Source organism: Lepidochelys olivacea (genome assembly GCF_965140295.1).
Source record: "Lepidochelys olivacea isolate rLepOli2 genome assembly, chromosome: 17".
NCBI lineage: Eukaryota > Metazoa > Chordata > Testudines > Cheloniidae > Lepidochelys > Lepidochelys olivacea.
The window spans coordinates 6,672,211-6,685,168 of NC_140427.1; the positions used below are offsets into that span (position 1 = coordinate 6,672,211).

General features: G+C 42.2%; 1 protein-coding gene across 2 annotated transcripts in view; it reads right to left on the reverse strand.

The window, feature by feature from the left end:
* The window catches only part of PPM1D (protein phosphatase, Mg2+/Mn2+ dependent 1D), a 48,265-nt gene that overhangs the window by 23,158 nt on the left and 12,149 nt on the right, over positions 1-12,958 (reverse strand). For both annotated transcript variants that reach the window (XM_084651047.1, XM_084651048.1), the window contains 2 exons: positions 3,295-3,523; positions 549-673 (listed from right to left, as the gene is read on the reverse strand). In XM_084651047.1, the coding sequence (XP_084507173.1) occupies positions 549-673; positions 3,295-3,523 (354 nt within the window). The remainder of the gene's footprint in view (positions 1-548; positions 674-3,294; positions 3,524-12,958) is intronic.

Here is a 12,958-nt window from a genome sequence, read left to right on the forward strand (position 1 = left end):
TTGGTTTTTATTGGGAACCACAAAATCCCAACACACCAAAGGCAAAAATATATATGTAAAAATATATGGCTAAGTCTTATAGTTGGCAGTAATTCTTCTGTTATTTCCTGGGACCTTTAGGTGGAAAATAGTAGGCTTCAACAAAGGGAAGAATCAGGTCTCTCACATTTTGCTTCAATAATGCTGGATATCACCTCATCAAGCATTCTGGAGTGGTTTCCATTTATTTCAACAGAGAAGACTCAGCATGCCCTCCAGCTCACAGACACATACTGCCTTTAAGGGGAAAAAAAATTTGTGTTGAAGTGAAGAAGCCAGCTTCACAAGACTAACAGGGATGCACGTCCTGTATATCACAGGGGAGAGCTTTCACTCACCCATTAAGCCAAACCCTCTCCAGCTCTATTTGGGAAATCCTCTGTTCACACTGCTCGGATGCTCTATATGCAAGGACATCTTCCCTTCTATAAAAAGATACCGCGGCTTGTTTTGTGGCTTCAACATTTAGGTATCTTACTTCACCGGTGCTAGGCCTGGACACCACTTACCAAGCGCTCGTGCCACGGCCAGGAATGGAATCTGGTCAATGACTGTACTCCTCCGCACAGGGCCATTGTGAGTCAGCCGAGGTCTCTTCCAGACAACCCGATTTACACCAGACTTATTGATCACACTAGAGGTATTAGAAACAAAGGGGTGTAGATTAAAAAAAACAGTTAGTCACAACCCAGCTGACTTTGTATGGTTTAAGTTGCAGAAACAGTTACCCCAATTGCATATGGAATGAATGCTATGACCTCGGTCAAGGCCTGCAGTGTAGACGCACCCTTCAGAACACAGTGAGATTGTGATAATTTGAGGGTTTTAGCCCAGCTTTGGCAGACAAGGCAAAGGGGACTGAAAGAAAGATGAAAAGCTGTGAGGATTTTTGGCTTCCTGCTGATCATCTGAATGCCACTAAATGTCTCCCCCACATCAGAGGAGGAGACAAACTGAAAGTTTGTTCCCCTGAGATGCTGGGCTGCATAACATCAATGTCAAACCCCAAAGGGCTGTGTTATTTAGGGTTCTCTCTCTCGTTTTTACTATCCGCTGTGGCTCTGATAGTCAGCAGCAGCAGTGAGTGGTTTAAAAAAAATTGAAAAGAGCCACCTTAAACAGTCTTATGTAGAGGTTTTCTTGCTAGAGTAGCAACAGGAGGCAGAAATAACAGAACAGTCATCATCTGCTCTCAAGCCTGAATGAAAGAAACAGCTCTACATTTAAATTTTAACACCTGCTCTCAGATGTTGGGCAGTGAGATTAGTTCGCACAAAGTTATTGGGGACGTGAAGGAGAAGCCATGCGGAATAAGAGGCTTATTTTGGTGAGCGGCAATGAGCCATATACCCAGAAGAGGTACTGGGAAAAGGCACTGGTGCAGCTTGCTAATAAGCTTACTCTCCAACAAGCTATGGACCAGGCACCAAAGCTAGCTTCACTTATGGAATAGCCATAGGCAATTAGACACTGAAAAGCTATGGAGCAGCCTCCAAACTCCTTGTATGACATTTATTCCAGGTGGAACTCCAGGGACTTTGAAGCCCTTACATCAGTGATGAATTAAGCCCCATTATTGCGTGGCATGTATGTGACATGCATAGCAGGAAGGACCACAGAGACTATGTCCTCAGATTCACCATGCTCATTTGGAACCCTAATGGCCAAATCTTGTTAATGTTATTTCTGCCTGGAAGAAGATCCCATCCCACGCTGACATTTAAACAGATTTTTAGCAGGGAAGCTTTCTTAATTTGACTAGCAGATCCAATTCTCCTCTTCTCCCCTCTCTCTCTCTCTCACGGGAAGTGAAGATGTCCTGCAAGCACAATCCCACTATACTCCTGACAAGTGGCACATGTCTCACAGTTCTGGGAGTAGCTGGGCAGTCTCTGCCAGTTTCATCACCAACTCTGGGAAAAGCTGGAGGACCACCAACAAGATGACAATATCAATCCCCACCACTCCTGTAAAAAAGGAAATTCTAGGAGTTGCCCACTTGCAACTAGGAACTTCAAAATATATTCCGTGTCCTTCAGCCAGTGACAGAAAAGCACATTTGGAAACCTGTAACATCTACAGGCACTAACCTAGTGAAACAGCAAGTTATCATTTCAGAAACCTCTTATCCCAAATGCAGCTAGCTGATCTGCTTCCACCTGCTAAAGACACAAATATCTGAAGGTTAATGAGCTGACAGGGTTCTTGAGTGAACGATGTCAACAGGAAAACCTTCAGTGATCTCTGCATCTGAGCTGCTAAAAGAAGGGAACGCTGCCCATCCATCTGGTGCAGTACTGTTGAACAAAAGAGCATAGGGCTCCTGTGAAGCTGTGCCAGATTCGAGCCCTGAGGTTTGTTTCACAGCACTGGTGGCATCTGACAAGGCTTCCTGCTTGCTCCCCTACCTCTCAGCTATAGGGAACATGCATGACTGCAATTTGACTCCTTCTGGGATGTTTTAGCATCAGTCAGTTCATGGAAAAGAAACCTAAACTCAGCTTTGGCAAGAAGAGGAGGTAGCAATGTTCAAATACTATGACTTAACGTTCAGATTTACAATGTTTAAATATACACCTATGTCCTGTTATTAATTTGTGATGTTAGTTTTCTTTAAAGAAAAGTCTTGCAAGGCCTATTCTACAGCTGGCCTTGTTACCTCAAGGGCAATGTAAAAATGCATCAGAAATTTTACTTTTATAGAGCAGATAGATCCTAATTAGATATGGAAGATACCATCTTCTGCCAGTACAGGGTACTGTATTCCAACTGAGGCCTTACCAACTGCAAAACTAATACTACGTTGCTACCAAAACCTTAATATTTTCTTCATTTGCTAGAAAAAGCGCGCTACAGCTCATAGTTAATATTTACATGGAAAGACAAATTTCTCTTTCAAACACTCTTAAGCCAAGGAGAACAAGGTCAGTCAGCAACCACCCCTTTTTTCCCCTCCCACTTTTTTCAAAACCCCAAATATACTTCTCACTTTGGAGATTTCATTGGGCTTCCATTCAGAAATCAAAAATCATCCCACCCCATAAACGTCCAGCAAAATGGCATTAGTACCAGACACTAAAATAACACAACTACTTCCCCACAGCAAACCCACTGGATAGTCAGAGCCCAAATGGTCGAAACACAGAAAAGGTTCAAACAGCTTCACTGAGCTGTGTGAATGCACAAGTAGACTTGAACCCAGGACAAGGACAGTGAAAATGAGAAATTGAAATGAGAAACAAAACACAGAGTTACCTGCCCCCAAGCCCTTCGATTCTCTCCTTTTCTTTTGGAAGTTCAGGCTTATGGTCCTGTGTCACCTCCACAGCCCTAATAAAGTCGTCTTTAGGGTCATCCTGGACTCCCAGCACCACTCCTGAATCTCCAACATGCGCCACATACATCTTTGACCCACGGATAATTACCACACTGGCGGTAGTTCCTGATGTGCTTGGGAGGCCAGTCATGGTCTTCGGCCACTCTGCTGCAATGAGAAATAAAAGCTACATTTTTATTCCTGAAACTTGTAATTAACTCCCCCTCAGGAGATTATTAAAAAAGCCCCAAGATATTACAACTACTCGAAGAAAAATATTTTGCCATGATGTCAAGAATGGATTAATAAGTCATATTGAGGTCAAATCATGCCAGCGTCAGTCAAACTAGAAACTAAGTGGTTGAAGAGGTGTTTCTTCTTCATCTGTTTCAAGCCTTACCACAAGTCACACTGAAAATGGCCTTCATAGTCTCTGTCTGTCTACGTTAAATAAAACCCACAGATTTTAGCACAGTTGTTAATTTCTATTCATGAAGAAACAAAAACCAAGAAAGTAGGGGCATAGCAGATCCAGAGTAAGGGGTGTATCAGAGAGGTCTGAATAAATTACAATGAGGTGCGTGTATGACCACATTATGACTGGTTCAAACCAATACCCTCAGGTCCTTCCTTTCTAGGAGCATAAAATTAATTTACCTTCAGATTAAAAAATAAAAAATAATCCAACCTGAGATCAGAATACTGAGGTGAGATTTTGAAAGGCATCTCCCAGGGTTTAGTTGCCTGACTGCTGCTGGAGGAAATAAGTACACAAAATAAGAGATGTGGGTGTTAGTTGAGAATACCTCCCAAGATTCAGTGAAGCCTAATGTTCACCTCCCTATTAGAAGTTGTAGGAGTGTCAGATAATTCAGGTCACTTAGTTGTCTGGACATTGCAAACCCTTACAGGGAACAGAATGACTGCCTTTATATCTATGCGTATTTGGGTTTTAAATATATTCTGAACAGTGGTTCAAAATACATTGTCTATCTGCATCACCCAGGAGAAATTATTTACATGTCCACATTGAGGACAGAACTGCACAGGCTTCTTATGGTAGCTATCCCACAGCCCCATGTAAAACTTACTACCCAAGAGGTACTCCTCCAATTCAGACTTATTACATATCTACACTGGCTTTTCCTCCTCCCCTTCCACATTAAATTCAAACCTCTTCACATTCAATTCCTGCTTTATCTCACTGTCACCACTCTGCCCCTGCCAACATTTATTTTCATCTCCTCCTACGCTCCCCTCCTGCTCCAAAAGTTGTGCCCAAATTTCTCTCCTAACTGCTCCCTTTGTCTACGTCATCTATGCTCCTGATTTTTTCCTACAGCCCATTTAATGTTTGGGGCAGCCCCCCAGTTAAGATACACCTAGTCCCACAATCTCCCTCCCTCCTTCAAACAACATCAGATAGGTCACCTTTCCATGAAGCCGACTGTCAACAGCAACCTCATCTTATGCTTGTTCTGCACTGCACCTGCTCGTGGCTTAGACCGTAAACTCATCAGAAAAGGCATTTGTTTCTCTGGCATATTTTATCTATTGTACTTTACCATTTACAAAGGTTACCACTGAAGAGTCTGCATTTCCCATAGTACAGTACACTCCACTGCAGTATATATTCCACATATCAGAAATACCATAGTATAGTAAATACCCTAGTACAGTATGTACTTTCCGATGGCATCCACTTTATAACAGAACATGAAGAACCTTATACACTTATTTAAGCAAACAAGCGTCAGTAAAGTGAGGATGAGTTATCTTCAGGTTCCAGCAATTTCACAAACCACTCAAGACAACCATGCTCCTTGTTGCAGCCTCCATATGTTCTGGGATGGAAATGAAAACATACAGCAAGATCAGCATATTAGGCCTTGAAACCAGGTGTTTTAACCTGGGAGAATTACATCATTAAAAGGAAAGAATCCTCACCCCCTCTCATCTGAGCCCCCCAACCCTTCTCCCCAACCACCTATCACCATAATCCAACCTCCCCTCGCTGGTGTCCCAAACACCTCTTCACTTACTCCCCCCATCCCTCCACTCCTTCACCTCCCAGCAAGCATTCACATGTCTAATTTATTTTATTTTCAAAAACAGTTTGATTGCATATCCCCACAATTATTGTTTTTTAAAGACAGATTTTAGCAACACGCCTTCAAACCATATCAGTTCAAGGGCAGAACTGAACATTGGCCGAGGGTAGGTCAGGATCAAGAGATTCTGCATACCCCCTTCAGCTGACCAGCTGCAACAGAAACTGGCAGGCTAGAAAGCCTTCTGGCTACTCCGTGTGCACAGTAATCCATCTGGTGCATAAAAATTTGGCCGCACTTAACTAGAGAGCTAAACTCTCTCCTTAATACCATTTGCAATTTTGCTCCCCCCAGGGATACTGGGTGCCACGCACTCTCTAGGGGTAACTCTCGAGCAATTAAGACCCTTGTGCCAGGATTGCAGCCCTGGTAGAATCCATGAATCTTAAGAAAAGCTGCTTCCCCCCTACCACAAGGAGGGGGAGCTGTACCTCAAGAACCAAATTTGGGGCACTAATCCTACCTTTGCCCCCATAAGCCACACTGAATTTCACAGGAATCAAAGTAACCATGGAGATTTTAAAGCACTTTAAGAAGTCCAGCATGAAACAGAACACTATTCTAAATCTGAACTGTAGCAGGGCTGGCACCAGTATACCAACAACAATGGTGGAGAAAGGCCCCCGCGAACGAAATCTTGAAGAGAAATATTACTTTGGCCAATATAGACAAAGCCAATAAAACCTTCAGAAGGAAAGTGTGGAGGCAGAGGCAGGAAAACAACGTGGGCAGCTGCATTCAAACACAATGCACCAATTATCGTTTTTCTTAGCCATTGTTTAAAAAAGAAAGGTTTTTTTGGATTCTCTCTTTGGAATCAAAATCTTCAGTCAGAGACATGGATAATTTTAAAATTCTTGCCCAGCAATTCTGTTGTTTTAAGGTTATCTCTTGTATAGGTTTAGGTGCCTTCCCACTGTTCACCTTCTGTTAACTGAACAAAAAGGCCTGGAGCCTTCAGACAATAAGGATATGTTTACACTGATGCAGCTGTCTCACTGTGGTGTAGATGCTTCTTCCATCGACAGAAGGAGTGTTTCCCTCAATGTAGGTAGTCCACCTCTCCGAAAGATGGTAACTATGTCAAAAGAAGAATCATTCCATTGACCTAGAGACATCTATACCAGGGGTTAGGTGGGCCAAACTATGGGGCTCAGAGCACAAAATTTTTCAGAGCCCTGATCGCTGTAGTCAGGTCAACCTAGGTTCTAGGTGCAGACCAGGCCTAAGTGTTCTGTACTTCTACAACACTATTCAACAAGGGATCAAACATTACTTTACAAACATTATGTCCCAAGATCCCTAGGAGGTGGACGACTACTATCCCACCCACTTTGCAAATGAGTCCACAGGGCAAGTCAATGACAAAATTATGTCTAGAACCCCAGAGTCCTAACTTCCAGTTGTGTGTTTAGCCAGTAGACATCACTTGAAGAATTAAAAAATTTCACCAGATATCAATTTCATCCCCAATTATTTATTGAACACAAATTGCATTTGACCTGACAGGTGGATCAAAAAGGGCTTTGTCTAACAAGCATGACAACTGTAGATATATTTAATACACTCATAAAATGGTGAGATTGAGGCAGAACTCTGAAATCCTCATTTCCATTTAACCTGTGATTTTATGACACAACAACATAAACTTGTAGGAACTCATTAGCTGCAATAAACCCTTTTGAGCAATAAAGAAGTGTGTTAGACAATCAAATTAGTGTTTATGTAAAATAAAAAGCATTGTAACCAAAATCCCATATTTGTAAACAAAACAGATACAGCAAGAGCACACGATTTTAGGCTCTCACTAAGTCCCACCTATGTCCATCTACATTAAGGGGCTTAAGCAAGTTAAGCCTTGATTTGTTTTAGTGGCGACTACTACATACACTCTAGAATAGGACTTTCTTCAGAGATTCAGATCATGCTATATCGGACTACAAGAGAGATGCGTTTTAACTAGTGTAAACAAATTATTAAAATCCTCTTTGTTCTGTGGGCAAGCAATACATTCAATATCATTGGCCACAAAAAAAGATTTAAAAAGCTGAAACAAATGTGGGGATAGAGTTTATCCATGAGCATTAGCCCAAAATGGATCTGACATGCAGCATTCAGTGACTTGTATATTGTCGGAAACAAAGAACTAAGGATTCTGTTAACATAATACTAGTTTCAAAGAATGCAGACCTGATCAGACATCAGTGGATGAATCAAGATTCCACATCAATTACTAAAAGCTATAGGACTCTGGGGGAAGGCACTTACATGCCTCAAGTTTCTTCTCACTTCATAAAATGAGCGTATCTGCCTACTTTAAAAAAGTGCGGTCATGCTGAACATGTACTTGTAAAAGACTTCAGTTCTGTTTTCACTGGGGTAGGGGAGCGCTGTTAACCCAAGTTAGCTAATGCAAGGTGGATTTTACCTGCCATTTCAGTCTGAACCTCCCTCATACTTAGATCATCAAGTTTAAGTTGGCTAATAGACCCCCTCCTCCCTTCATTATTTTAAGACCCAAACGCTGTCCAGAGTTAACAAGAGTAGCAGTTTTAACTCAATTTCCTTGTTTTAACCACTTAAAAACAAAATCAGGCTTTTCATAACCCTAATGCAGAATGGTTGTTTTAAAACATCAATGCAGTGGGTTTTTTTGTTTTTCTTACACTAAACAAAAGGTTCAGGAGTACTCAGGTATGCGCTTTTACTTCCAGAATAAGAACTCTTGGTACAAATTGTTTCAGTGTTAATTCCAAAGCTAGAGTCAAGCCAAGACTAGACAGACCCTCATTTTAATTACTAAGATATAAAGATGTAAATTTCTTTTTCATTCTACCAAACGTAAACTAAAGACATAACAGGTTGTTACAGGTGTGCCTACAACCACAACATCAGATAGTCAGACAAATGATCCTAACTTTTTCTGTTTGTTTGTGGTTTGTTTTGTTTTTTTAAAGTATGAAACTGTATCCACCACTGACTATACAACTATTCTCATGTGGCCCATTCCCCAGCTAACTCGTGAGCTGCAGCTAGTTATCTTAAAGGATACACTGCAATAAAACAGCTGTGTTAGATAAGTGGTGATTCTCACAGTAATTTCACATTTTCTACAGTGTATAGAAGCCAGGTGCTGACACGCAAACCTAACCACACCTGATCTGGTGATCTGGAACTGAGGCTTAAGTTCAGTATTTGTTTCAGTGGGATCACAGGTCTCAACAGGACTTCAGTAGCCTGCCACCGAGTATTATCTCAACCCAGCAACATGCATCTTTCAAGCTTCCCCCCCCTTCATTAAGTGTACATGTGAAATGTAAGACCAAGTTTCCTTTTGACAAAACAAGTCCAGTGCACTGTGTTTATACCAGACTCCAATATCCCAGATAATCCAATATGGTAGACAAAAGCCATTTTTCCTAAATCAACTGCACCAAGAGCACATCAGTTAAAAGTCACAATGCATTATTTGTTCTGGACAGTATTAGGTTTTCTTCCTGTCCAAAATGCTGCAACAGCTTCCCAAGCCCCTGGTTCCAGCTGCTGCTATCCCTCATTCAAAATACTGTCATGGCTCCCAAATGTTCCTTGTGTCTTCCCTCCTCTTCCCTACCTGACCACTGAGAAGGAGCCTTAGCTCAATTACTCCATCCTAAGAAGTTTACATAAGCGGTCTTAAAAACACACACAATGCATACCAGGGGTCTTAGTAACAATACTTTAAGATTGAGGAACTGTCAATAGGATTCTTTATAAATAGGGATTTTTCTGACAGTTAGAAGACTATTGCAAGGCAAGATCAAAATGACCCAACTTTAAAGGCAAAGTTGTACATCATTAAGTTCACAATAAATTATTGCCCACTTTAACACTGTGCACTAAGTTGACAGTGGTCAAAAGAGGAATATTGAGATGAGACAACATCACACACAATTACATTCACCTCTCAGAATTATACCCATACTGCCTGTAAACAACATAACCTCTCCTACATGTTCGGCAACAGAGGAACAATGAAAAGCTGCTGTTACATCCAAGTAATGTAATTCAAGTACAGTTTTCTCGCTTCTGTGGATCTATAGCCCAACCTTTATATTTAATCATATAATTATATTCTCAATGTTAGCGTCCATCTACAACACCATCACCTGCCTAATAGTTCTAAACTCATATAGCTCTTCCCACACAGTATCAATCTGTTTTAAAAGGAGTTCGATTTTGGGATGTCCTTAACAGCAGAAGACAAATGTGCTAACATGCACTAATACTTTTGGCACAGACAGGCCCCAAATTAGAAGTGTGTAAACTGGTTAACAGTGTTAACAAATCTTCACTAGGTTTTTAATATACAAGGCTACATAAAGTACTCTCCAGTAATGGTCCAGAGCAATTGAGTAACACTATTTTGAACCATTACGGTGACGAATTTTAAATGGGCAAGTTGAAAACTTGTTTGGAGACATGTTAAGACGGGTACCTACTCCTTCCACCTGTGAATATCCTTCAGGGGTTGAAAAGCTAGAAATGTACGCATTACTACTAGTTAGTATTAAACAGGTGTCACAAATATAAATACCCCGCCCCAACTGACAAAACAGACACCAGCTTGGCATTTGTATTAAAAAGGAGTGCAGCTAGCCCAGTGTGCACGATAGTGGGGGAAAGGAGAAATTTTGAACAAGAACAGAACAAAACCCTTCTCTTGCAGAAAAGACCTTGTGATTATTTTGTTTTGCTTTCTAAACACATCCATTCAGACAGGTTCCAGGGAATGCAAGTGTTCTAAGCCTGCCATTAAACTACACCTAAGCTAGTTGTAGTCACTGTGTAGCAAGAGATTTAATAAAACAACAAGATGGTAAGAATTGTTTTAATTCTACACACACACACACACACACACACACAGAGCAAGCCCTTCTTCCTTCCACACAAAATATCACCAAAATCCTGCATAAACTGTGGAACAGTTTTTGTTTGTTTGTTTTTAAATGTGCAAAACAGTGCTAGAAAAACTAACAATGTTATTACAGTTGTGCAATTACACAGTAGAGTATTCAAAAAACATAAACGAACTTTTGTTTCTGGTCTCCCCATGCTGGTTTTCTGACCCTCGGTCCTCGCTGATCAACAAAGCTTTTGCTACAAACCGAAGCAGTTTTGTAATCTGCTTTAATGCTCCTCTACCTCAGCTTTACTCTGCCCACACCCACAAAACAAAGACAGATCCCACTTGCAGGATCTTCGTCGTTGGCTCGGAAATATGGCTTATTGGCTGTACCCATGGACAGTCACTCAGGGTACGCGTACACTACAAGCACGACACCGGCAGCCACACTGCTATAGTATAGTTGCTTCCTACATTGCCGGGAAAGGTTTTCCCCATCATTGTAGTTAACCCGCCGCTACAACAGGCTAGACTGATGGTAGAATTCTTCCATCAACCTAGCTCTGTCTACATTGGAGTTAGGTTGACTTAACTATGGAGTATTTATTTGAATATTGTATTGAATGAAAACCTCAAGTTTTCTTGCACCTGCAGCAAAAGTTAGCAAGTTTGTGCTCCAGAAATCAGGAAGGAAGGCTTCCTGCAGAACTTACACAGAAGTTACAGAACTACCAGCAAGTGCACAGGGCCCTGGCTTTAGCTGTCCTTGAAAACCGTTTAGAACAGTTATACATCAGAAGCTCTGTTTGGTACTCACCAATTGTTGCTCATAGCATTTCCTACACCACATCAATAGTTGGGGTGGGGAGTTTGCATATGCTATGTAAACCACCCTGGGTTACCACACTCAGCAGGGAGACAACTAGAAAACCAGGCTCATTATCTTTTTCCTCCATGCTCTCTCCCCATTGTTTGGGTCCAAATCATCACCATGCTTCCTGTCATGCAAGCCCATAATCTGGGGGTCAGCTGCCACTCCTCTCTTTTGCCCCAACAGCCACTTTTCTCACACCCTAATCATCCCCACTCCAACTATGGCAACCTATTCTTTCAGGATCTTTCCAATACATATCTTACCCCTGAAAACCCTGCTCTGTCCAAAATGTTTTTGCAAAAAATCTCGACTGTTCCTTCAACCATGTCATTCCCTTCACTTCATTGGCTCCCCGCTGTGTTGTGCATGGAATCCTAATTTATCCTGGACTTCAAGGCCCAATATTCACAGCACTCCTGCCTCCATCTTTGACCTGGTCTCATTGTGTGTTCCCTCTCCCTGCCAGCCTTCCTACCCCCTTTGTCTCCATGCTGTCCCATATGCATAAAGCCTCCCCAAACTAATGAATAAGCTACAACCCTCACCACATTTAAAATCCTCCTGAAATTTACTTCTGCAGTCTCACCTACTAGATGTGTGAGGAAACATCACATGCGTGATAATATTGTCACCTAAATCTTTCCTTCTTCTCTTGTATAATTAGGACACTCACATATGTCATGCTGTATTATTAGCTTGTATGGTCTTCAGGGCAGGGACTGTGCTCTTTGTTTTGGAACATACTGAGCGTATTCCTGGATACTCAAATAGTAAAACAAGTAACGAATAATAATCCCGGTTGCAGCAGGCAAGCTTTGAATCCTTCCATCAGCAATCAATGGGCAGAACTGGAGATGGGGCAATTGAGGAAAAATGTCGGCCAGGTCCTTTAGAAGGGACCCCAAATGGTACTAAAAGAAGTTCCCCCTTTGTCTCAGGGCATTCTGGGTAAGGAAAGCCTGGAGATGACCACATGCACAACTTCATAAGATAACAAGATCTACAGAAAAGATTTAGCAGGGGTTCCAGCTTCCATTGTTAGCAAGGCAACACACAGCTTCACAATCACCCTCCTCTTTTATCCCAAGTCTTTACCTACAGTGCATTTCTATCCATCACAATGTCTCCTCACAGCATGGGGTCCTTTCCCTTCCCCAAAAAATCTTTACCAAATGTCTTGATTGAACCAGAAAACCATTCCCCCCCGGCCCTGCGAGACATATTTGCAGCCTCTGCACATGTAGACTGAAACGATAATGATGGGGTTGGTGTCCTGTTTCCAGCAGCAATAGAGGGAAACTTTGCAAGCATGTAACTCACCAGTCTGAAAAAAAAAGGGGGAGGAGGGTTCGAAAGAGATGGCTGAAACCGGGGTGTGTTTCCCATTCTCAGTAACAGTGCATGGAGAAAGTTGGTGGTGTCTTGTTCTCAGTGGAGAATGATACTAAGCTGTTTCCAAATGGGATGACAATAGGAAAGCACCGGGGGATGGGGGGAGAGAAGAGAAGACAGGTGCTGCTTTTTTATCCCGGGGCGGGGGTGCAAATTGGAAGGAACAGGGGGAAAATAGCACGCAGAGAAGTAAAAAGGCGACTGTCCTGCTCCTAAAAGGGGGGGGGGGGAAGGCGACCACTGCCCAGCCAATTCCCAAATGGGAGAGGCAGCGGGAGAAGCAGGAAGGGGGGCGGCTGCCGCCCCGTCACCAGTTCGATGGGGAGGTGAAGATTAGGAGA